We start from the raw sequence: 26,771 nt of genomic DNA on the forward strand, positions 1-26,771 counted from the left end.
GATGTAAGCAGTACTCCCACTGATAATGTTAAGGGAGAAGCAGACCTTGTGCAATGGCAAACTGCAAACAACGCTTAAGTTCTATTTTTTTTTTTTAAAGCATCTACGATGTTATAAGAATTACCAGCAGCGGACAAGTGCTAAAGGACACAGTCCTTGCCACCAAGCATAACTGGTTTCAGTTGTTACAAAACGTACTTGTAGTGCATTACACTGCATAAAGACAACTAATCAAGCCACCAAGAGAATCCAACAATGTTTCACACTACAATAACATGCTGAACCAGCTAGCCCATCACAACATCGTACTGAAGATCTGCCTCATAACCAGTATGCTCTCTCAAACCCTTAGGCGAAATATTCTCATACATCTAGCAGTAAGTAATCACAATCTTTCTGATCAGACTTCCCTTCTTTCATTTCGATATCTTAGAAACGCTGCCACTCCTTGCGTGTATTTTTACGTACCACTAAACACTATGACAACCGGCCACATTTTAGAGGAGTGCATATGACACAAATGGGCGGTGCTCAAAACATGGTGGCTATGACAGTTTTCCAGTGCCTGCTGAGCACAAAAGCGTGGCCTTCAAGATTAGTTTCCGTTACTCTGAGGGAATTTTCACTGGGGAGAGGTCCCAATGTGGACACCACTTATTGGACAAATCTCACGGCTAACAAGGTAGTGGCGCCACCTAGTGGCTATGGGCCGATACTATGCCTCCGAGGTCAGGGTTGCAGGGCGGGCCAATCTTGGAGACCGTGCTCACACCAAAAGGTCAATGCAGTGGTGGGCAAAGCAACACAAGTAATGATCTGCGTCAATACAGTGGCACAACTTCAAGTGCTGTAGGGAGGGCAAAGTGAAATAGAAGGCCACGAAAGTTCAGTGGGAGCAGCATTTTACTACTGGCTGCACCACTCGTACGAGGCACATTCAAAAACTTCTTGTTCCTAAAAAAATCCTTGAACTGAACTTCCTTTGGTACGGTTCACACTTCCTGTGTTTTTTACAATATGGTGCCAAATCTTTTTCGATCCCTTGCACATAACTGTCTCAGCCTGAAAATTAGGAATGTATGTACGGCAGTCTGTGTGCCATTTTTTTTCCTTGTACCTTGTCCTAGTGTGTACTGTACATAGAAGTTGCCAAGGGATGTTCCCGTTTACAAAGTTACAACTCCGTGTATTGCTCTAGCCCTCGTCTATTACCACCACAAATGTTACGACAGACTTTACGGTTGAAGGTATTATTGCTACACATACAATTTTCTTTCCTGCTGATCATACACAGACTGTTTATAATCTGTACATTCCGGAAACATGTACAAACATGTACTCTTGACAACAGAAGTAGACACTGAGTTTTCATCGGTCACACGGGGCTGACTGATTGGCACACCTCTTGTGCCAACACCCCAATAAAGATTAGCAGAAAAACAGCAAAAACGCAAGCACTGAACCAAGCTAAACCGACCAACTACTCAATCACAACATTGTCAGCAGTCCTTGGATAAATTCTGACTGCCTTGAGTTAATTATGTCTCCAAATCAAAGCACACAGAAGGCGGCTGTCGCAGCTGGGCATCCAACCTGTGACCTTGCGCTCGCTCAGAGGCAGGAGAGTCACTGAGTTGTTGCGTCACTCGACTTTCACAATGACCAAGCACAACGCATGCCAACTCTACTATTCTTCATGCATGGCGCTAACACAGCACAGGCAACATCAAAGGCAGCTGCAAGTGGTTAGCCAGGATGTGAAAACTCTGCTCAATCAGAGTTCACAACTTCGCAACAAAGGCAGCAGTGAGGCTCCAACAATGACCCCTCTCTTATTCCAAGGCGTACACTGAGGCCTGACAATCCAACATCTGGCCAGAAGACTATGTAAACGGTTAAACGGGGCTAAGGCGGAAATCACTCTACGATGCCACACGATACGTCACAAAGCCCATATTTAGCTGAGAAATGATTCATTCACTTGCAGAAGTGGCCTGCACAATAATTCAGCAATCACCCACCACCCGTGATAAATGGGGTGTGGCCTTACAAAGCTGCACCCTGGATCTCGGAGGCCACAACTTGCCAAGCAGTGCTGCATGCTGCGAGCCAGAGGCCGACACTGAGAGGGTGCCACACTCTAGCAAATATCGCTCAAAGAGCGGCATGAAGACATTACAGCAGCAAGCTAATCCCTAGATAAACCTGACAAGATAGGCCAAACTGCCTTCTGTGTCTCAGTGAAGTGCAACGTAATTGCCTTTCATTTTGTTGGCAGCAGTCGGTTACCAATTTGTCAATTACACACAGCCCACGTTAGGTTGTTGTACCAAGCTGAGCATCATAAAGGTGCCATGCCTACGTTATGTTTATGTCCTTTTGCCACTTACAGAAGCTCCATTCCTTGCAAAAACCACTCTTGGAGCAGTTATCTATCACGTAATATTGACGACATAATGTTTGCCCTGTTGTCCCTCTTAGGGATTCCTCCTCAGACTAGAAATTGGAAAGGAAGAGAAAGGAGACAAGGCAGGACATGAAAAATATTATAGGATAAACAAAAACAATGCTAAATAAAATGTGCAAAAAAAAAGTGCAAACAAACAACACAGCTAAAATATGGACAATTCAAGGAAGCCGCAACAAATGGCAAAAGGAAGCAAGGAAGGAGTGATGGTTGAAGTGTGGCTGTCGAGAGTACTGCTAGACCCATGAAGAAAACGAGACACCGACTCTCAGATGAAGAAATAATTAAAAACTTGATGCTAGCTCGATATGAAATCTGCAACTTTCTGACACTAACGCTTGACCAATCTTATCTGATACAGCCCACCTGACAGCATTTGCTGCCACACAATTGCCTTTAAAGAGTTACAAAAGATGCCACAATAAGGGTTAATTCAAAGCACTTCAGGGTCTTCCATGCACCAAAAATTCAACCGCATGAAACCCTATCGAAATGTGGCTACAAACCAAGAAATAGAATGTGTGATGCTGTGCTTAACAGCTAAATTTGCCATAGTGTATCAATGAATCAAGCTGTACTCTTACAGGGCCATAAATTCATGCATGGTTATCAAAGGGGAGGGCAAACATCGCTTCTGCACACAGTGGTGCCGGGTGAGCCATGTAAGCGTTCTAAGTTAGGAAGTGCTGTTCTTTTAGCTTTTTTTCTTCTGCTTTTTCTTAAGCAGTTACTTCTCTTAAACCTTCTCGGGATGCATACGAATGCATCAAGCAAATAATCCAGTTTGATCATAGCACTTTGCGTGGTGTAAGCCCACCAGTTGGCTTCACACTTCCTAAACATGCACATTGCGAAACGCTAAATTCAACTGGCATGTGGCCAGGCCATAATCTCTATCGCTTAGGGGTCAATCACCGAGCAGTTCTTTTTCCTAATACAGAGGTACCATGGGCAAATTTTCGAGTAGGCCCTCCATCAAGTTCAGCAGGCAACCTCAACAATGAGGCTACAAAATGACAGCGCATGCTGTGAAATGACCGTGATCCACGGAATCACACAGTGACAAAAGGCCAGCGTGTACTTGTGCACGAAAGCTAGTGGCAGGCTTGGTGCGCAACATGGCTCAGCTGCAAACCAACAAGAGCATGACCGTGGTTCCAACCCAATGCATGCAGTTTCCTTAAGATCCACAGATTTCTTTACAGCGTAAGCTAGAACAAGCCCGTTAACAGTGCTGCTGCCCTTCTCGCATAGCCCATTCCACATCCAAGCCATTATTTGGCTCACCCACAGAGTGCCCAGGGGAAAACAACATCAAACAAAATAAGTGACAGCAGAAGAAAAAAAAAAGAGAAAAACAATCTGGAAGGGCGGCAAACAATAAGGAACGCAAAGAGCATGTCGAAGGCATCAAAGGCGCAGAAAAAATAAAATAAAAGAAAGACGGCACAAATAATATCTGTGAAGAAGGGGGGTAGAAGGAGAGATGCAACGTGAGAGAGGGGCGTTTGTTCCTCACCTGGTTCTGCATCATCTGCGTGTGAGGGGGAGGGGGCTGGGGGTGAGGGGACGGTTGATTGGCGGGCTGCTGTGGCGGCGAGGGCCTCATGTGCGAGTTCTGCTGGTGGGGGGGACAGGAGGGTCACAGACGGAGGAGGGGGTGGGAACACCACAGCGGCGGCGGCAGCAGTGGAGGTGAAAAGAAATAAAGGTGGAAGAAAACAAAGTGGGGACAACGAAAGTGTACAGACGGCACAGAACGGAGCAAAGAGAACAAAGAGACATGGCAAAAGAACAGAAGTGGACACACAATAACACAGAGGTTGTGGGGGTGGGGGGGAGAAGCAAGGCAACCGGCAGAAGTGGCCAGAACAACATTCAAGGAGTTGGGTCAATTCGGGAATGGGAAGCAGGACACGAGGAAAAAAAAATACAGAAAAAAAAAAGAATAAAGGTAGGAATCAAGGTTCAGGGTAGAGGTTAGCAGCCACACAGAAATGTTGAAGAAAAAGTTTAAGAACACAAGTTTAAAATTTTGAGATTTGAGCCACAGAAGGTAAAAGCACATTGGGAGGGGGGGGGGGAAAGGGAGGCAGGAGGAGCACATAACACAACGTTAGGGGCAGCCACAGATAGAAGCAGCACAGATATGCACCCAACCCAAAGCAGCCCAGCAAGAGAAACAAAGGCAGCAAGCGAGAAGCGAGGGAAGCGGATACGTGTGACCAGCACCGTTTAAGTCCCAAGGCAGTTGTTGTGAGAGTGAGGTAGGGTGAGAGGAGGTGCGGAGTGAGCCGAGGGGGTTAAGAGAGACGAACGAGTTGCGTGATGGAACGCATGAGGCAACCATTGGTTAAATGTTACAATGTGTGAGAGAGAGAGAGAGAGTGTGTGGTGTGTAGTGGGAGAGGACAGCAGGTGAAAGGAGTGGGAAGGGAAGAGAAACAAAAGAAAGTAAAAAAAATGAGAAAGAAACAAAGAAACCGAAACAATAGCACACAAAGGGGGAAAGAGAGAGAGAGAGAGAAAGAGAGAGAGAGAAAAAGAAGGGGTGCCTCAGACATTTCCTTCGTTTCTCTCCGGTCACAACAACAACAACAACAACACGTGGCAATGCGGCACCTCGAACGGTGCCCTCAAAGCACTACACACTGCACGGCTAAACATACCACAGGAGACACAAGCGCACAGATCTGCAACAATGGCTTAGGCATGCATGTACTGTACCAGTAAACTTTTTTTCTTTTTTAAACCCCCAGCGGGGTCAGGTATCCGGCAAACCTCTTGCAAAACACGGCCCACGTGAGCTTCACATTATGCACTCAGTGAATTAAGTGCAGCTACATTTTTGCTAGTTATGCCTCACACCACACAGTTACGGCAATTCTTGCTTTTGAACTTTAAATAATTAATCATGACGGTTAACTCATGGGCATTGTAACTTAAAAGCGTGCATACGCCAAGACAGTTCAAGGGCAAATGCTATTAGAGCATAACAGGCTGTGATGAAGCAAGCACTGCTTGCAAATGCAGCAACAAAAAGTACAGCCACGATGGCCACCACCACACACGTGCAAGAAATAATGCACAATAGTAATAATATTACAACATTTGATCACATGAAGGTCTCAAAGTTATACACCTGTAACACAAACAGGGAGTTATGCTTCTGCCATAAAAATGAAGTTAGATGCAACGTTATCTTGAGGCACTGGAGCAAAGTAAGTGGAACAATTCATGTCTCACAGAGCATTGCTCTAGCTTAAAAAAAAAAAAAAAAAAAAGTGAGGTATCTCGAAACGTCAAATGATTCTGGTCAAATTTTATTATCACCATCATCAGCCAACATTATGTGCCCTGCACCTGTCTAGAAGCCCCACTAGCCACAAGACCAAGAATAAGCGTACTCACGGGAAAGAATCCACCCGGTGGCATGGGTCCACCAGGCATGCCCTCATTGGGTGGCATCTGACCCAGCGGGCTTGGTGCCGAAGGATTCTGGAAGAACAGGAAAAAAAAAAAAAATTCCCCACTCTTAAACACTTGTAGAGCGAATCAATGTCAGTTTCCCCGAACTGACATTGCTATTACTCCACACAGGTGGCCACTTTGAAAGTTGTTGCCATCAAATCACTTGTGGACATTTTTTTTTTTTTTAGCTTTTCCCTACCAGGAGCGCATCCTATGAGCTCCAACAACAACGCAGCACTATGATTCACAGAGGATCCAGAAGCAAGCACTGCAGCATCCAGAAGCAAGCACTGCAGCAGTGTGCTACTACAGCAGTGTGCTACTACTACTACAACTACCAACTACAACTACTACTACTACTACTACTACTACTACTACTATTACTACTACTACTACTACTACTACTACTACTACTACTAAGAGTGCCCACATCGAGCAAGTTTTCAGTGTCACTGCTAATGACAAGAAGGGAGATGAGCGATGAAAATTCTGAAGAATTATCAGTGAAGTTAAACAATGTGTGAATGGCCGCAATGACTCACTGAAAGAGCCAAGCCAGTTCGTTTTATATATTTACTGTATTCATGCAATATTCATAAAGGCTGGCAGGAAAGTAATGTTAATGTAATTGATTATTTTTTGGTGATTGCCAAGGTACTTTCGTGGGGCAGTAATTGTGATCAATTTCATTTCCGATTAAGGCAACTGTAACTGGACACTTTTTTCTGAAATGTGTTCCACACTTGTACACACCTGTGCAGCGATACACTTTGTCTTCATTATTTATGTCTTTACTTTTTAGATTCTCTGGCACATAGTGCTAGAGAGAGTCTAAAAAATACAGAGGTAATAGCACACAGCAGTTGTTTTGCTTGGGAAGTCCACGGAATTGTGATTATTAAAGTGGACGTTCATCTCGAAAACAATGTTTCTGCAGGCTACATCACTTGTAAGCTAATAGAAAATTTTGTTTCTAGCAGAAAAGTTGTCGTCCCGAATACTGATATTTGACAGTCGTTCGAAGGCGGAGTGCATTTTTCCTCCGCATAAAAGTCATTTTCATATTCACTGAACTAACAAGAGCTCTTTTGCAAAACGCAGACGAAAAAAAAACACATTTCCATTATCCCAATGCCTAATGCTACAAAAAGGATGTTTCAATTGCTTAAGTGGCCACTAAAAAACTGGTGCCTTTCTACACAGGCTCTGCAAAGTTTCATTAATAATAGTTCAAAAAGTTTCCAAAAGGTGTCGCCACAAGCGCGAAGAAAAAATTGGCATGCACTAACATGCTTGGACGTCAAACACTCTTTGCATGTCAGGATGAGCCTAACACGACAGCAGAAGGTTTAAAGTGAGGAATGGACCCTGCAAAAGGTAATGGGAGCACTTGTCATTTGACATGACTGGTCACTTAACGCGCAGTAACCACAATACACTGTGTCTGAGGCCGCACCGTACCAGTGCCACGCACACAATGGTGCAAGCAGATACACCAACAATGAGCTTCAGCTCACTCTATGCACAGGAATCTACGGCAGTGTTGAACGCAAGCCCACACCAGAAAAACAGACAGAAAGTTCTTTTTTCCCCTCCGTATGCAAACTGATTCAGAATAAGTGCCAGCACCAGCCACATAACCTATTTTTTTTCCTTCAATGCATACGTCTTCATTGCATGACGCGATAAGCTTTCTCAGACCAACATGTTCACTGTTTGTTGCCAGTTGACTGTACACTGAGGCCACCCCGAGAATGGCAGCAGAGCCAGTTCCCTCCATCTAGAGTGCATTGCTAAGCATGAGGTCGTAGGATCAAATCTAGCCCACCGCGGCTGCATGTCGGTGGGGGCGAAATGCAAAAATGCCAGTGTCCCGTGCATTGGGGACACATTAAAAGAAAGAACCCCAGGTGGTCAAAATTATTCTGGAGCCCCCACTATGGCGTGCCTCACAATCAGATCGTGGTTTTGGCATGTAAAACCCCATTAAAAAAGAAAATACTAAGAGTGACACCTACAGTTACCCAATTGGTATTTTCAAGAATAGGTAAACCTCGATTTGAGTAACTATGGCGTTCTGTTCTTAGGCAACAGAGAGCTATAGAGCTTATCATATCCTTCCCACTTGTTCATAAGTACTGGAGCTGTGAGCATGGGAAATGTCCTATATACACCTCTTCGGAGGTTTGACGACATTGGACCTGGGAGAAAAAAAAAAGCCCTACAAGCTCATGTTTTCATGATTATGCAATAGCAGAAATAAAACTAATCACCAACACCACAAATGGGTAGGTGACAAAGAGAAAAATGTTTGTGCAAAGCCGTGACTAGACATCCAACTACACCCACAAAATACCGCGACGGGAGGAAAATATGCACGCAAGTAGTCTAGTTTTTGAATTAAAGAAACACTATCTACATAGAGAAGAACAGCATGACTACATAAAGGTAAACCTGGCATTTCTCTTTTGCAACAATCCATCCACTGAGACCGAGATCAGCTCAAAATGTCTATCCCCTGTTATCTTGTCTGACTACAGAAGCGGTTTCTTGGGTGTTCTTTCTAGACCCCAAAAGAGCAATGTTTATTCGGAAGTCTTTCCCAGAAAGTCCATGCAGTGAAATGAGGTGGTGCCACCACTCATGCCACCATTAAATCTGCCCTCGCAGTCACTTCTCTCCACATTGTGAGGCAAGTTCCCATTAGCACTGACCAAACAGCTGCAAGAACCGGCCTGCTGTGGGCACTTCAGGGTTCCGTGAATTGTTGAACATGTACGAAAAGAAGGAGCGGGAAGGGAATGATGGAAATCAGGTGTTACCAGACTCGTACTCAATGTGGTGGGCCACTCGCACTGAATACCGCCAAGCGTTCAAAGTGCAATGATGCATCACCCTTGGCTGCATAAGGCCTTGCAAACGTTTGACTGGCCGATTGACTTATCCACTCGTGGGGTTTGTCCCAAGGATACACAGGTATGAGACGATGTAGTGGAAGGCATCAGGGCAATTCCAAGCACCTTGGCATTCATTAACGTGCACGGAGCGTTTGTGCATTCTGCACCTATCAGAATGCAGCCTCCACAAATGGCGTTTGAACCCGTAACAACACGCCCTGCAGCTGAACCTCAGAGCCACTCATACACTGTAGCAGTGCTGGCCAAACCATTACCGCTCTGTATATGGCCTTTCATTTTGACTTCTGTTTGTTGAGCACGAAACCCCTCACACGTCCATACAGCTCTTCCAAACTTCCTGGATTTTAGGTGGTCCTTCTCGCACTGTCTTTGCCACCTATCCTTTTTTAAAGTCGCAAAGCTTAACTTTTTGTGAATTTCGTGGGAATAGGTTGATTGCTTAAAGAGAATGTGATGTGAAGCTAAAATTTTTGTTCCTTGAATTTCATGCCAGAACCATGGCGCCAGTACATCGTCAAGTGTGACGTCACGGATTTCAAAGTACTTTCTCGTATTTGGACTATAGTAGTTCAGTGAAAGTTTTCGAACCATACTCAGTTTAATCCAACTCTTAAGAATACACTGTAGTTCATATTTACTGATAAAAAGCTTGACTAGGCCCGACTAGACAATGTCAAAATATGTGAGGCCATAGCGAGCCGATGAGAAAACTTCAGAGCAGCGGCGACATCCATGCTTTTGGTTTTGCATCTTTGATTACCAAGCTTCCTTTGATGATAAAAGTGGCTTTCTTTTTTTTCTTCTTTTTAGTATTGTAGAAGGGTAATTTACTAGCATGCGATTAGAATTATTTTTCTTTTTTGTATCCATCTAAAGGGCACCTCACCAGGCACCTTCAGAAAATTTTGTTGTACACTGGCTGAAAAGCAGCCTGCAGCGAGCTTTCATTTTCAAAGCAAGAATTTTTGAAGAGCATCTAGTAAGATTCAAGATAGAAGGCAATGAAAGACTGCAAGGTTACTGTGCCATTGAACAAGCTACCCTCCCCTATTGTCTTGACCAGCATTCAAAAGTGGCATGTCTGTCCTGTAAACCCAATGAGACGACTTGTGACCTTTCATCCCGACACCACCTCTCTCTCTCTCTCTCTCTCTCTCTTCGCTTTCCTAAGTGGTGCATTTCTGATGCGGCAGTTCCGCAGCTGCCACATTTCACGGGGAACTTCAACGGATGCATCCTAATCTCCAATACTGTAGGCAGAACATATGCATAGCTGCTGAACTGTGAACTTTATCATTTTAAACAGCAGAGACTGCCAAGGGACACATTGTCTCTAGATAACAGTGATATTTTCAGCAACCGATTTTTGCCTGCCTGAGGAACTTCTCTACATAAACGTGCACAAATCAGCTACTGTTCTGCCGTCTTTTCACGACACCAAGATTCCCTAGGATACGGTCTGGGACCGAAGAAAGAAACATTTTTGTGAAAGTGCACAAGCCTTGATGCAACATTTGCAAAAATGTAAAACGACCCCAAATTCGTAAAGATTAGAAAAAAAATTTGGGAGACTTCACTTGTATGCCTACGACATGATAACAGACAGCTTTAGATAGCGTACGCTATACCATTGCGTACGCAAAAAAATAGCGGATGGTCACTGCGCATGCGCTGAACGCTAAACGAAATAGCGGGTATAGCGGGCGTACGCAACGCAAACGAGTTAGCGTTAGCGCTTTTGCGGGGTTTGCGGAGCTTGCGGGAAACATGGCGGCGGTCCCGGCTGCCCACTTCAAATTGAATTTGGCGTTGCTTTTGTAAAATGCACTTCATTCGTAGCAAATGACTGTGTAAACGGCTTTCGCTTAGTCTCAGGCCGCTTCGACGACAGAGTTATTATGGATAACCTCGTGGTGTTTTCGAGATCGCTTCTCGTTTCGAACGAGTTGAAGCCTAACGAAAGAAACGTTAGAGATGTCAGCGGCACCTGTCGCTAAAGGCGCGAAATAGCCGCAACGACGGCATATGGCCTCTGAGATCCGAAGATATCGCCGGCCAACTAAAATTGTAGAATACATGCGCTGCTTAGCGTACGCTATATTATAGCGTATAGCGTACGCTATAGTTGCGGACGCTAAACTAAAACTGTTTAACGAGAGCCGTGACGTGGTCCTTGCGTGGCAAGCAAGACCCTCTGCTCCAACGATTTACGCATGCGAAACTTTCCCGAGAACTTTCGGCTGTTTCTTTATTTTTTTCACAGCGCACACTACTGCAATAGCTTGCAGACACGATCGCTACCGCGTGGCCTGCGGGCCAGGCCTGTAGGCACATGCAATGCCCAAACCCGGGGCAGTTTAGGAACCGGGCACATCACTGGACCACACCTGTCCGGCTCAGTACGGCTCATCTTATCCATCTTATCGAATACACTCCACGGGAAAGTGAGGAACGGCAGAGAAAGCTTATAGGGATCAACAAATTCGCGAATGACGAAGGGGGATTTAAAGAGAGAGAGAGAGAGAACACAGAGGGGGCGGGCAGCCACGCGCAACAGGCGATCCAATCGCGATGGCCGGAAAGAGCGGAGAGGAAGCAAGCAGTGGCCAAACAGCGAGGAAACATCAGAAATACCGAGTACGGAAGAAAAAAAAAAAAAGGCGGCGCGCGCGAGCACTCAAGCAACAAGCGTCGCGAACAGAAAAGAACGAGCCAGCAAAAGAAGCCGAGGAGGGTGGGAGAGGGCGAAAGAAAAAAAAATAACGATGGCAGAGAAGACGAGAAAGAAGAAACGGGAAAGGAAGACTACGACGAAGAAAAGACGGGGCGAAAAAGAAACAATAGCGGCGGGCGACGCAGAGATTCGGGGGGAGAGACGTTGTAGTACGACGGCGAGGGGAAGCGCTGGAGAGGAGGCGCAGCAGAAAAGCAAAAGAGAGAAGAAATCGAAAGAGGGGAGGCCAAGCATGAACAAATAGGCAACCCCTCCCTCCCTCCGCAGTCACTCCCGTTAGAGGAGAGAAATAAAGAAGCGGGTTGCAGAGGGAACGAGTGAGAGACCAAACAAAAAAAAAAGAGGATAGAAAAACAGCAGCAAAGCAGAGAGAGAAAAGGAGCCAGGGGAGAAACAGAGAGAAAGAGAGATGCAAGGAGAGAGAGAAGGAGAAGCGGACAAGGGTAGTAGCGAGCGCGGAAGAACAATCGCGCAGCCACCGCGAGTCGCCCGCCGATGGAAGGAGAGGGAGAGAGCGCGCGCCGGGAGACAGAATAAAAAATAATAACGAGAGGAGGAGGGGAGACGAGGAGAGGGCGACGCGGGCGAATGGCGGGCGTCGAAACCAGTCCGGCCGCGCGCGCGCGCGAGTCGGCGGCGGCGTGCCCCGTTTCTCGCCTCCCGGCGGCGGGGCCGCTGTCATTCTTTCTTTTCTCTCTCTCTCTCTCTCTCTTCTTTCTTTCTTTTACATTTATTTTTCGTTGGTTCATATGGGTGAGATTCGGCTCAACGCCCTGCGGTGCTCGCAGCCACGTCCAGAGACTGCCAACAGAAACCACACCGAGAGAGAATCGGCCCAAACGGGCTGTCAGCCTTTTATTTTTTTAAACGCTCATTAAAGATACAACTAGGTAAATTATACCCTTCCTGAAACACCGCCAACGTCAGTTTTACACTGTCAGCGCAGCTGCGGTATAAAGCAAGGAAGACGCGAAAACCTATTATGAATCGAATGGATTTTTGGGGAAATAAAACGAGCCGGTAGGTTCGTGCCATCAAGCTAGTAACATTTCTGTTGCGGTTATTCGACTCGTTAGCATCGACTAATAACGGTTCTTTACTGTCTTTCAAAAATTTTTATTTTCTGTGCGTTTCCTACCGTACAATAATGCGCAAATACTCCTGCAGTATTTCACCGTTCACTGCAGATTAATTCACCTTTCCGCTATCTTTGAATTCAGAGGCACCAGGAGGGTAACCACGTCCTCAATTACGGCCAACCTTGACGCGAGCCTCTGTGAAACGTCAGCCGTCAGCTATTCCCACGCTAGCGATACCCTATTGCTCTCGCGTATCAAAAATAGCTTGAACAGGATTATTATATTACCTTCCCACAATGCTATAAACGCCGATATTGTCTTCATAGAAAGCTTGGTAAGCAAAAGAAAAAAAACGCAAATAAACTAAAGGCGGGTGGCGACCTATCAACCCGTCTCCCTGCGTTGTGGATTTTGACGGCGTTGCCCAGCCTAATTAAATGTTATATATATAAAAATTGGTAACATTGTACACGTTAAAGAAGCCCAGGTGGTCAAGAGTAATTCGCAGTCTCTCTCCTACAACGGTGTTTTTGGGGTCCCCCATGCGTGAAAACAAAGTGGTGGGGAAGCCCACGGGCTTTTATCAGATCGTGGTCTAGGCGTCCCATAACCCCCAAAATTTCATTGATTTTAAAAGGGTTACAGTTTATTCTAAGCAAGGCGAAGACTGAAGCAAGCGAGTTCGGAGAACGTATACTGCCGCCCCCAGTGGCCCAGATACCAGAAATACGTCATATTGACGTACCTGCGCTCACGCTTAGGCGCGAACTTCGAAAATAGAACTTTGTCCCTTTTCTCTTCTAATCAACCTTTTAGCGCTTAATAAATAAAGAATATGGTTGTGAAGGAATTTTTTTTCTCTCTCGTCCAGTAATCAAAGCACATCCACGATTATCCAATCCAATCCGGCTTCGTGTGCGACCGCCGTGGTGGTTCATTTTGCAATTGTAGTTTTCTTGCGCACGAGGTCGCGCGTTCGAATTACCACTACAACCTTTGGAACGAGGTCAGGTCCAGAACTATGATTGTTCAATCGGCGCCATATACATTTCGGATGAGAAACTGAAATCCCGATTCACCCCCAGCAGGACCTCTCATATTCTCGGCGTAGCTTGGTCAACATCAAGAAATACTAAAATCTACCGAAAAATACTAAAGGTGCCCGATTACTAAAGATAGTGAATGTTTACTAAAGATTGAAGTATTTGTTTTCCATGGACGTCGTGAACAGTCATACCGGCCTACAGACGGACATCTGCGCCACAGTCAAACAGAAATCCTCATGAAAATTTCATTCACGAAATATTCAGGCAATAACGGCCGAAATTTCGTTTGCCGCCATACTATGATGCTATACGCTCTTCTCGCTGCTGCGCGAGTAGGTTAGCATAATCGACAGGTCCGAAAAACCGAGCCACAAGAAATGCATCTTTTCCAAACGCATGGAGGCAATAAAACCCTACGCACTCGCGTAATCATCGCGCATTGTTTGGCTTAGAACGCATTGTTTCGTTCAAAATAATCCATTTTCAGTTAAAAAGTCGTTTGACGACAGAAGGACGATGATTTTGAGCACATCCGTGTGCCGTATATGCGTATACCGATCGTACAGATTCCGGCTGAACTGCCGCGCTCAAAGGAGTTCACGAACGCAACTAGCGCCACACTTTCCTCTAGTGGCTTTTACATGAAACTCCCTGGTAGGCACCGACAAAGGAAGACAGCAGAAGTGAAGTTACTCACGTGCGCTGCGATGCCGTTGACGGCGTAACCGGAATTGACGAAGCCCTGCGAAAGGTAAAAACACAAACGCATGAGGCCAGAGTGAAGGACGGGACGAATTTTTTCTTTTTTTTTGGGGGGGGGGCGAGGGGGAGGATTTGCCTGTCACTCAGTCAGAGCAACTGCCCAAATGGAGGGAAGCAAGAAACAAAAACAAAACTAGGAAAGAGCGTCACGTGGAAATCTTGAAACTGTCTCAAAATGAATATACGAAGAGGCACGATAGGGAAATCACCCAAGAAAGCACGTGTTGGCAAGCGGTCGTTTCTTGTCACACCGCGCGGATGTGCTAAGTTGGTCGTCTGCAGCGTGTCAGAGTTGGGGTCGGGCATGTCAAAATTGGTAGCTGGCCCATGCCGTCGTCCGACTCATCCACGCAATGGGCGTTGTTGAAAGGAGGAACGTGCTGCTCATCTAGAACGAGGAGTACTGTGTTTATTTACAATATATCTACATGAAGAGCGGAGAACGTTACATTTCATCAATCAAGCGTGACTGGAAACGAAGCACACGGAGGCGCCGAGAACGGCTGCATAAAAAAAAAAAAACCTCTGTCCTCCCTAGATCCCTAGACTAGCGATAACTGCCGTCCAAACTTCGCCCAATAGGAGGGTCCAAAGTTGTCAAAGAACCCGCTTTGAGGGCGAGGGTTCACACACTCACATCCGCACCTTTGTTTCACTGAACACGCAGACAGGAGGGAGCTTCGTAGACAGGGGGGTTTGTCACGCTCGACTCAAGCTGGCGCTTCTTGGTTCCTGACATTATCCTAGCAGTTAGCAGCAGCGTCTGTCGAACGACCCTGGCGATTACCGGGGTCCGCGAGAAAATGCCTTAGAACACGCTTTTCCCTTAGTTTTCTTGCTCCCACTGTTCCGTGAAGGCGACAGCGTACCAGTTAGCAATACTCGGTTCGCCAAACGATTTAAGAATTAAGAAACGCTTTAAAAATTTCAGTTTTGAACAAATAAATTTACAGTGCGTGAAGCAATTTACGAATAAGTAGCCTCTTACTAACTCACGGCCCCGTTGCAAGGTGTATCCACTCGGACAGAATTCAGAGGATGACTCCCTCCCTGCCTTTACTCTCCTTTCTCACTCTCTCTTAGAGGATGACACCAGTTTCACCAGGTATTCGACGGCGCACCTCGTGTAAGCAACGCGTAGAACCACCGCAGGCTACGCATGTCCGTGCGCTACGGGAATGCTCCAGTTTTCGATCACGAACATTGGAGAACGCTGGAAACTGCGCCGACAAAGCACACCCGTGCGATCAGGGTGGCAGAAGCTGGCCCTCACTATATGGTTTCAAATCGGGAAGACGACCACGTGCCCCCCCGCCCCATTCCCCCACCCCTGTCCCGTCTGCAAGCACGATCGCAGCGAGCTGCCTTGCTTCTGGCGAAAAAAATGCCGCACAGAGTTCTACGGTACCGGTGCTCGGAGGAGTCGTGGAGCTCAACGCGCGAGTTTAGCGATGGGAACCCCTTCCCCCCCCCCCCACGAACCCCCCCCCCCCAAGTCTTGTTTCGATTTCCTGCGCTGCCACGGGTGTGACGCCACACTGTCACGACTGTGCAATGGCACCATTGCCACAGCCGCACGGGAGAGAGAGAGAGAGAGACTGCGGTTGCAAACAACGCGCGGACAGAGAGCGAAGTGCTGACGTCGACGGGTCCCGTTTCGGAGCAGTACGACGCAAACCCCGGGGACTGGTGGTGCTCTAAACATAGCGCTGGCCTTGACCCGTGCAACCGTAAAAAAACAAAAAGGCGCGCAGGCGAAAAAAAAAATGCCAGGAGGGAAGCCTCTGAAAACGGGCGAAAGAAAAAAAAGGGGTACGGAAAGAAAAAAAAAAGAATGAAAGACCGCGCGAAGCCACACACCGAATCCCCAAAGCCGAACGCGAGCGAAATCGCTTTGACGTGAATGATGGCCGAATGACGCCGGCGGTGACGTCACAACGGCGTCGCTGTTCCGAGTGAGAAAAAAAGGAAAGCAGTTACGAGCGACTCACAAACGGCATTCGAAAGGGCACAGGCACTGATGCAAAACAGCGCTGCCAGCACAACTATGTAGAGGGGGAAAAAAACGGCGGGCATGAGATGGCAAAGCCTGCACGCTGAAATCCTCCGCCAGGGGGAATAGTGGCGCTGCTCCGACGCGCTCCGAAGGCATAGGCTTCTCTCCCCGCTGACTTTCGGCACAACGCCGCCAAAATCGATGACGTCATTTGGAATTTCTAAAGCGTCGCCACCCGTGTACCGCTAACGTCATTTTTTTTCTTTCCCTGGCGAGCCCAACCTTCCCCTGGTACATGATCAAAGTAGTGTAATCTACCTCCGCTTAGAGCGCTCGAACGCAGCTCTAAGCAAATGGTCGACAGAATGTTTCGTTATACACGACGTTTCGTTATAAGAATCGTGACCGTCCACAACGCCAAAACCAGGCGCAATAAATGTGTCGAAACCTCTGTTCACTGAAAGGAAGCTTAAGTTGAAGGGGGAGGAAAAAAGAAAGGGAGAGAACGGTTTCTTTTTTTTTTTTTGCTTCTTAGAACTCTGCAGCCTGCTCACTCAAAGTCCGTACAATAGCTACCGAGAATCATGTTCCACAAACCGCAGCGCCAAACCTTCGTCGCATTCTGTCAAGCTGTAGGTTAGTTATTTACCTGGCTATCGTATACATATGGGACAGCGAAATAACTGAAAAGTGAATTGAAATCCTGTCCTCGTGCACACGAGTTATTCGTTAAGTCGACAAGTTCACTAAATCGAGAGAAAAAACGTAAAACATGCTTGCGAAAAACAATCCTTATTAACGACAGAAAAATGTGTCACTTCTTGTCGGCGCAGGCTTTCCCACACTAGAGAAGATGCACAAAAACAACAGGCGCAGCAGCTGGCGCCATCTGGTAGAGCCGGCGATGAGCTTGCAACGTAAAAGCTCTGCTCGACTTCGTTTTCGTCGAACGGCCGCAACATTCAAATACAGCAATGGGCAGTTAATGCGTTTCGTGCAGCAATACGAAAAATAAATTCCTCGGCATTTCAAATGCAACAGGTTTCCTGGGACATATATTTGTTTACCCACATTCTCTCTTTCTCTCTCATGCACACACACACATTTCGTTACATCGGGCGAGATGTGGCGTCGACTTCGTTGTGTCGAGGTTTCCAATGCGACATATGGTGCAAGCGACACAAGCATTGCAGCAAGCCTGTGTCGAGTAATCAGAAGTACTGATTAAACAAGAAATTTCGCGAAATCGAGTTTCATTATGTCGAAGTTTGATTGCGCAATTGCTTACCCTACTCTGAAAATGGCGTAAGGAGACAGCGCGGTACGAAAACATACAATGGAATCCCCGACGTCACACGACATTGCCGGCGCGGAGGCCTCGGGGCATAACTTAAAGAAAAAAGGAATACCGTCGTTCGACCCTCACTTGACCTCGTAATAATCAACAATCTCTTACCGCGAAGTCAAAGAAAATGCAACGACTTTCGGAAGAGTACTCGATCAGCCCAATCTGATTTCGTATGCCACCTTCGAAGTCGTCACCGACTCTAGAAATCCCCGCGATCGCCGCGGCTGAAGCGTGCCCGCTCTGGGTACAGGTAGCGTCGCACTTAATGGCTACAACGAGACAACGGAAGGAAGGCACACACACACACACACACACACACACACACACACACCGGTCCGGCGAAGGAGGAGAGCGCGCGCGCGGCTGCCCCAAGGAAGCGCGGTTGCCAAGGGAACGAAAGAACAAAAACTCGCAAAGGAGAAAAAAAAAGAGAAGCAGCGACCGCTACGAGACCGACGGAACACAAGGCGGTTGGAAGGCAATGAGCGAACAGGGGGGAAAGGGAGGGCAGCGAAGAGAAGGAGAGGGCAGCGGGAGCCGCGCAGCTCGCGAGGTACTACAGCGGAGACATTAGGGAAGGAAGGTAGATGGGAAAGGAGGAAACAGCGAGAGAGAGCGCGCGTCAGGAAAAACAGGGTGAGAGAGGCCCAGCCTGGGCGCCACGTGAGGAACGAACAAATAAAAATCCGGGCGCAGGAGAAAGGAGCGAAGGGTCAGCGGGCGATAGGGAGACCTCGGTTTCGGAGGAGGGTGCGAAGGAGACAGTGATGACACACACACACGAACACACATGAACACACACGCGCGCGCACAGAGGCACGCAAAAAGAAAGAGATGCGGTTTGGGGAGCAGAGCAGCTAAAGGAAAAATAAATAGGTACAAGAGGAGCAAAGGGCGCCGCCGTGAAAGAATCAAAACAAGAGCTCCAGGAAGCAAGAAAGAAGCGAACAGTATAACAAGGACGGGGGGAGACACGGAGAAACAAAAAAGACGGGAAAAAAAAGAAACGGTAAGCCGATAGCTGCGCGCCAGAAAAGCAGCCTAAATATATTCAGACAAATGGGGAGAGGGCACGCAAGCACATAGGGAACGAAAAAAGAAAAGGCACACGGGCACACACACAAAAGGGCGCCGCCTTCCCTAAAATAAAAACATCACGACGCCAAAGGGCAAAGGCGTAGTACAGTCGACGAGGGAGAGAGAGCCGATATGGAATCACGCGGGTTGGGAAACGGGCAGTGCGAGGCCCGGCGGGTCGACCACTGAGGATCGACGCGAGAATAAAAATAGAACGAGATAGCGGGAGAGATGGAAAGAAGCACGACATGAAGAGCACAGTGCAGAGGTCGGCAGTGGGGAAAAAGGGAGGGGGGGATAAGAAGCGCCAAAAAAGGCAAAGACGACAAATCAAGAGACAATACGGAGGAAGGAGATGACGACATCCTCGGCGTAGAAGACAAAAAAATAAATAAGGACACGGACAGATCGACGCCGAGAATACCGAGGAAATAGATAGGCAAATAATAAGCGTATAGAGAGCGAGGGAGAGATGAGGGAGAGGAGGACGTCAACACCGAAAAAGAAGAGAAAAGCGTAACCGAAAGACGCCCAGGGTTATCACGGACTGGGGAAGAAGAAAAATCAATGCAACAAGGGAGAGAATGGCACCGAGGGCACATACATCGCCGAACGCGCCGCTGGCGTAAATCGCACACCGTACTCGCAAGGCGACACGCGATGTCGCAAAATAACATGGGTTTTCCGCTTATCCCCACTTCACCCCGAAAGGGTCACCAAGACCAACACTGCGTCAATTTGAACCGATAACCTAATCCTTCGAAGACTCATTTCGTTAATTTCTCGGCGACTTGTCCATCACTAGAAGAGATGAGGATCGAGCTACCATACTGCGAATATCGCGCCGAGACTCGCAGTGCTGGTGTACGAGTGTGACGTCACGGATTTCGAAGTATTTCGTCGCGTTTGGGGCTTTGTGGCTTGCGTGTATGTTCTCGGAACTTGCTAGCTTTGTTTCCCGACTCTCTTAAATGCACTGTGGTCCATCTTTACCGACAAAAATTTTACTACGCCCGAGCGGACACCACTGTAGTCCATTTTTAATATTAAAAATTTTACTAGGCCCGCACGGACAGCCAGAATTAAGTATTTCTTTTTAAATTCCACGTACAGCACAAAAATACACATAAAGACACGAAAGACGCGGACAACCGTCTTTCGTGTCTTATTTTATGTGTATTTCTTGCGCTGTATTTGGAATTTAAATTGTTAGACCAACTAGCCCAACAGAGGGTCCTTCTGAATAATTCATGGTGTCACAGCAAACTACTAGTGCGGGTACTTCTAAGGCGGCGTCGACACCCTTATTTCGGTTTCGCGCTTTTTGTGGCTGAGCTTTCCGTGGCGCGAGTGGATTTTCTTTTTCCTTTTTTTTATTTGGATTGTAGAAGTTAATTTGCTTACAGCTCAACATAATTTTTCTTCGCAGTGTTCCACTAGAGCCTTCAGTTACGAGCTTAGTTAACAGCAATGAAATTTCCCTTACACTCTTAAAAAGGCTTGCGCCCGTTGAGGCACATGTCCCACAACAGCAATCGTCGTCTTGCCAACATTTTCCTTGAACGCTGCGATCCCGTTACATCCAGGTCACGAACGGCGTGCGCATTATCAGCGTGACACAGCATTCTTTACAAAGAAAGTAGCGAGCGCAGAGGAAACGCCACCAACGCAGATTATTATCGTTGTCACCCAAGATAAGCCCCAAAGGGTGCAAACTTTGGAAAGCTGTATGGTTGGCAGCTGCCTAAATTACTACTAACGAACAACCTTCACATGGTACCTAAGACCACGCATGCACCTGGTGGTTAGAGGATATGAAGTAAATCCCAGGCCATGGCATCGCACAACTTTAGCGCGCGCTCCACATGCGCTGTTTAATATCGGAGGTCGTGCCGGGAAGCTGCGCTGGTTCTCAAAGTTCCGGATTGCGCCTGATTCGAGCAGTAAGTCTTGTAATCAAGAACGTCGATTTTTCAAGCGAAGCTTGTATTGGTTCGCAAGTCGCGTTGTCGTGGTCACGCCAAAAAAAAAAACAGTTGCGCACAGAGCAGAGCAGCTACGGAAAGGGCGGTTTGATGAGTTGACAGCTGCATAGGCGCCATAGCGTGAGTCATTAGCGAGGATTGTAGCTGCATAGGCGCGCGCTCACGCCTCGCGCGCAGCCACTCAGACCCGTTTCGCTTCCGCCAAAGAGAGAAAGGGCAGGAAAGGGTATCGCGCGCGCTGCGCCGCCTTCGTTTCTGTTCTGTTCAGTCTCGCAAAACGGATAGGACGGCCCCGCGTTGTGCGTTCCCCCGAGGGAGGGCAGCCTTCGACGAGCGGCGGCGAGAACACGCCCGTGAAAGGGCTCGCCGTCGTCGCGCCAATCCAGTCGTTAGAGCCGCCCGAGCCCAGGCAATCCGACAGCAACGAGAAGATCCCGAGCCGAGGGAGGCCGAAGCAATCCGGTACCATTACCTGTAGGTTACTTAACCGTGACGAAGGTCAGGTGCACGCAGGACAAGCTTCGCTTACCACCATACTCTGGTAGCGGAAGGGTTGGTCATCTTCCTTTTTTTTGCTAGCTTTTCAGGCGTAAACTCTTGCACGGAGGCTGCTCTTTATATACAATGTCAAAAGCTAGGCTTTTCGCGTTGTTTAAAATTTCGTTGTAGTTAATCTGGGCGAAGAGGCTTGCGTGCGCTAAACCTTCGTGCACCCAAGAAACTGCGTCGACGCATGCGTTGTGCCCCAACTTGGCTTCAGGGCTATTGTGACGCAGTGCCACGAGATCGTTCAGGAACTACCAAGCCCGCCATTTCTCAGCGGAGTTTTAGTTGGTATTATCCTTCAACGAATGCCGGCCTACCGGAGATGTGGGCGGCAGTAGCGACATCTTGTGGCACATTGCTCAACCACACGTCTTAAAAAGTTTTTTTTTACTGCAAAACGGTTGCTATCGCGAAAAAGAAAAGTTGCCAGTGGTAGCATACGCTAAAAGGGACGAATGTTAAAGCCTGCGCACTCGAGACATTGGCCACTATAATTAACATTTTCGTTCGAATGCGTTATTACTTCCTATTACTTGTTTTCGCCCACAAAACGTCGTAGGTTCACCTCTCACCACAGGTGGTGGCTTCGAGTGCCTCAACTCTACCTTACTAACTGTGTCTTCATCATAACTTAGCCATAACACCATAGGCCGTGCTGACGCTTCTTCGCCTCGGCTTCATACCTCCTTACGAAGGAATGTATGGCCTACTTCGCCATAACATTAATGGCCGTGGGTTCGACTCCCATCAATCGGTTTTTTTCGAACCACTGAAGGCTTAACAAAAAAAAGCTGCATGTTAACGATTACGCCACAGCCGACGCTTTATAAGCCAGCAACCAGGTAGGGTGCGGCTAGTCACTGCAGCTGTATCCCGTGTGATGAAACTGTCCGACACAAGAAGGCGCCGCAACACTGAGCATTTTAACGCTCTTAAGGGTGTATAACGGATGCTTGACTTGTCTCGTGGCTAATACGTCACCCTTTTAAGCGGTAACAAGTCGTTGACGGAAGCGAACTTAAGTATAAACCCCATGCAAGCGATCTTGCACGCGACAGCGACAGGCGACGCGATGGAGATGGCTGTCGCGTTCGCTCGTCGCCTACAAGTTGCACCCCATGCGAGCGATGACTTCGAGCGACATCTCCCCAGTGTTGCCGGTATGAGGGCAGCAATATAGGCGCCGAAACTAGCGTGACGCGTGCTTTATTAACTTAAGTTGATGTATTTTACTGTAAAAAAGCAGCATAAAATATTTCTGAAAGTCTTGCAGTAGGTTCTTATCCTTGCACCTATAAAAATTCAATCGTTTGCTCGTTCCGTGCGACAATCGGAAGTACTGGAGTTACGTACATCCAGTTCCGGCTTTGCGCTATTGGCTAGTCGCTCATAGCACTTCCGGGCGACGAGCGACGAATTCTAGATTTGCAAAACCGAGCGACCGCGCGACAAGACCGAGCGATCTGTTCAAGCGACGGCCTGATCCGTCGCGCAAACCCGTCGCTCGTCGCTGTCGCGCACAAAATCGCGCTAATGGGGTTTAGCCTTTAAGCTTTCTGTGATCTTTCGTGCCAAGCAAAATAACGATAGGTGCGACAGACGGCGCGAAAACTGCGTGAAGTAAATATCCATTGCGGTCAAACTCTGGCGTCACGCTGCACACCAGGCGGTAAGAATTAATAGTTTTCAACTACCACTGCTCTCCTCGCAGCTGTAGCTTCGAGTCCGTCGCGGTATAAAATAAAACTTTTTTACAAGTTTAAAAGAGTAAGGGCGGTGTTAGCCACGAGACAAACCAGCATCCGTAAGGGTGTAAAAAAAGTTCTTTGGGACTTGATCTTATCCGCGAACTTGCATGACTACGAGTCGAAAATTACTGCGATTAACTTGGGAAGCGTAACGCTTAGAAATACGCGGGCCCCCGCAGAGAGGTACTCACATAGTCGTGGAAGGCCTTGGCTTCGCTTGAGTGCTCGCACGTGTCCCTCCGCTCAGGCGCCGCGCAGTACAGGTCCCAAAACACGCTGCGGAAGGGGGAGAAGGCAGTGCGTCATTACAAAGCCTGCTGCTCTCCCGGCAGGCACACACACAACCCTCGCCAAAAGTCAATGCAGGCAATGAACGGGTTCATTTTTCATGCGGTATGCCGTTATCCCGTACTGTGGACTCGTGCCGAGTTTCTTATAACACTGCCTAGAGGGCAACTGGCGCCACCGACCAAAAGAACATCACTCCAACGGCTCCTTCGTATCCAAGGAGCAGAACGTTCGAATTTGTATCACATTCTTGCAAGGAACTTCGGCTGTAGGCATCAAATAGCGCAACAAGGAGTTCTGTAGTTTTTCCGCAAATTAATATCGAAAAGTCAACGGGTTTTCCCCTCTAATATAAACAGCATGCAAAACTGACTAAAACGAGAGAACCTCAAATTCCCGCCCGCGACACCAGCGCCGATTGCTGCCCTAGCGGACAAACTACGAAGTCGCCGGTCGCCTCCTTTTCCCGTTTGCTTTGGAGTGCGCAAGTGCTACCGGTGTTTGTGCTAACACTTCGGCAAGCGTGGCCTCGCCATCCCGGGAAGCTTGGCACTCAGTACTTTTGTGTCACTCAGTGACAACAGCCTCGAAAACAAGAAATACAGAAACCACCAGCCCGTGAAGCTGCTCATTTTAGGAGAAATTCACTTATCAGACCGGCGCCACACAGTACGGAATTTAAATTGCGCATTTTTCTACTCGCGTGCCTTCTTTTGATACGTGTCACGTGATAAATCGAGTGGCCCTTACGCACACAGCGATAAAGTTCGGTGAGCTACGTGCGTACGGGCGCGTCCACTCAATGCTGGTTCGACTAGGGAAGAAGCGAGCTACACGACCAGCTGATGAGAAACAGTGTCGTGGTTAATTAAGTGGGCAGCGAGGAAATGTAGTATGCAGTAAAAGCAACAGAATGCTTTAGCAGCAATTTACGGGGGAAATACGAGGATTCCCCCGAAATGCTACCCGTGGTCTGCGAATCTGTGAGGTGACGCCACCGCAAAGAACTTTGTAGCATTAGGGCGCTTCTCAATAGAGGCCCAGTAGCGCCGACTAGCCGAGGTTGTGAGGTTTATGCGCAAGAGAAAAGATAAATAAAATATGCAGAGATCATCGCCGATCACAGTCCACGGAATTATCTGCGAAAATCGTTGGCGCAGCATTTCTCGCTCCTCAACGGTCATGCCGTTGATGCCGGGTCTCTGGTGACGTTTCCAAGACTTCTGTTCCATTGTCTGCCGCAGTCATGCCACGACGTGACGTCAGCGCCTCTCCGACCAACCAGCGAGGTCCGGAGAAACCGGCGCCTTTCCCTCTCTTCCAATCAACCTACTTTGTCAACTGGCTCCGCCTCCGTAGCAGGCTTTCTTTTCTCCTCCCTAAGGCGCTACCCTCTCATTAGCACGATCAGCGGATAAAGTCTGGCCGCCTACTACGGAACGGGAGAGGGAGCCAAAGATAGAAAACAGGATGCCAGGGATCATGACGTACGCGTCACGTGCGCCCTCGCCTCCAATGAGAAAGCAGAGCGGGAATATTGCTTCCGGACGCTGGGCCAGGCGACGGGGGAGAGAGCTTCTGCAGCGAGGACATTGCCTCAACATTTCTTTTGCGTCTGTCTCGCTTGCTATTAAAGCCATTAAAATTCTTGCGGTAAAACATTCCCTGGACGGCACTTTGCAACAGCCCCAGCGTATAAACAAGATTTCCAATGAGCCTCAGAGCAATATGTTTGCTTATAGTACACGTCTAAAGCGATCCGCAATGTACAACTAATTGCACTGCCCTCTAGAGCGGCCCATATTTTCAACGGACGGATACTTGCAGCGTCGGTGAGGTCGGCCTGTTATAATGCCGTCACATTAAAATAGTATTTTCTAAATGCAACCTCCAAATGACGTGCTATTCCAAGTTACGATACTGTTGCATCCGCGCATTTAGTACAGACTGCTTGTGGCTGCTGGCTGTTGTGTCTTTGTCTGTGGAACCATGGAACCAACTCCCGTTGCTGATTATTTTACGAACTAATTATTTTATTATTTTAGAATTATTTTTACGAACTGTTTCTTGCTAATGAACAACTTATGTTCGAAGACGAAGCTAACTGTGTACCGAGAAATGTGGCGCGAGATGCCCAGCGCGCTCTTTCGGTGAGCGTGCGCTCGATCCTATGTAACAAATGGCCTCCGAAATTGAACACACCCGCAATCTCGGAGGCCATGTGTAACTGAATGGGCACCGCAGTTTAAAAAAAAACGAATCTCCCCAAGAAACACTTATCAATTAGGACTTCATATATGAAAACAGATCCGCTTCGGATTACCTTCGGAAGGTTTGAGCTTTGTGTTAACAATTTTCTACGTTTCTGAAAGTTTTGGCAGTTTTCCTTCAAAGGCACTGACAACTGGTCAGAATTTGCTGTTGTGAGACGTTGATGCAAATGAAACGACCGTTATTTATAGTGATAGAACCCAGCAGGCTGTTCGCGATTTAAGTAGGAATTATGATTTTAAATTGGCAAAGAAAGTCTCAAAAACCAGTAGTCCTGGCGGTGAAATCTTGGTACTTCGGATGTGTTCTATGAGAGCACTGTACGTAAGCCGACTGTTAAGTACAGCGCAATTATTTCTTAATAATTGCACTTCGTATATTATTATAGACTCGCGCTTTATTCTATGCTTCCGAAATCAAAAGGGCACACATGGCTACGGCAACACGCTGAACTCCGTATCACGTGTAAAGGCGTCGTTTCGTTTTCGATCCGATTGGTTTCGTTTTGGCTGGTTAAATACCAAAGCAGTTGGACAGGAAACCATGAAAACACGTAGCTATTATCGCAGAAATGCTTTAACGATTCGGAAAACATGAATCGGGGGAACATCGACTTGATAAAAAAAATACATTCTCACAGCTACGGCCACACTTCTACCTCCCACTAATACAGGTGTATAATCGCTAATGCGGTCACCGATCAACGTTTTCAGCATGCTTCCAGCGAACGACTACATCCTCGCTGCAGATTCAAACATTCAGATAAATTTTCTACCGCGTTACCACTTCACGACTAGACACTCTAACGGGTAAGCTTTCCATTTCACTAAAGAAATGGATACCATGAAAATTGGTTGTCAGTTAGACTGATAACAAAACTGCGCAGGAACCTAGAGCTTCATTACTGCAGAGCTCTAACTTTCGGAAGATTTCCCCGAATGGATATTTTTCATATATCAACAAACGTTCCCCAGAACAGTTTCGCTTTTTCTCTGCGCACATGCGCTTAAGTGTTCTGACGGAAGCAAGGACGCT

The 26,771-nt window shown here is 47.5% G+C and overlaps 1 protein-coding gene across 28 annotated transcripts in view; it reads right to left on the minus strand.

Annotated features, from left to right (window-relative positions):
* LOC142560704 (single-stranded DNA-binding protein 3-like) overlaps positions 1–26,771 on the minus strand; it is a 102,955-nt gene that overhangs the window by 38,414 nt on the left and 37,770 nt on the right. For 11 of the 28 annotated variants that reach the window (XM_075672968.1, XM_075672983.1, XM_075672969.1 and 8 more), the window contains exons 4-8: positions 23,369–23,453; positions 14,413–14,457; positions 8,653–8,685; positions 5,879–5,965; positions 3,987–4,088 (exon numbers count right to left, since the gene is read on the minus strand). In XM_075672968.1, coding sequence (XP_075529083.1) covers positions 3,987–4,088; positions 5,879–5,965; positions 8,653–8,685; positions 14,413–14,457; positions 23,369–23,453 — 352 coding nt within the window. The remainder of the gene's footprint in view (positions 1–3,986; positions 4,089–5,878; positions 5,966–8,652; positions 8,686–14,412; positions 14,458–23,368; positions 23,454–26,771) is intronic. The other 17 variants (XM_075672971.1, XM_075672979.1, XM_075672992.1 and 14 more) reach the window with 8 other exon arrangements.

The sequence above is a fragment of the Dermacentor variabilis genome, chromosome 10, assembly GCF_050947875.1.
Source record: "Dermacentor variabilis isolate Ectoservices chromosome 10, ASM5094787v1, whole genome shotgun sequence".
Taxonomy (NCBI): Eukaryota; Metazoa; Arthropoda; class Arachnida; order Ixodida; family Ixodidae; genus Dermacentor; species Dermacentor variabilis.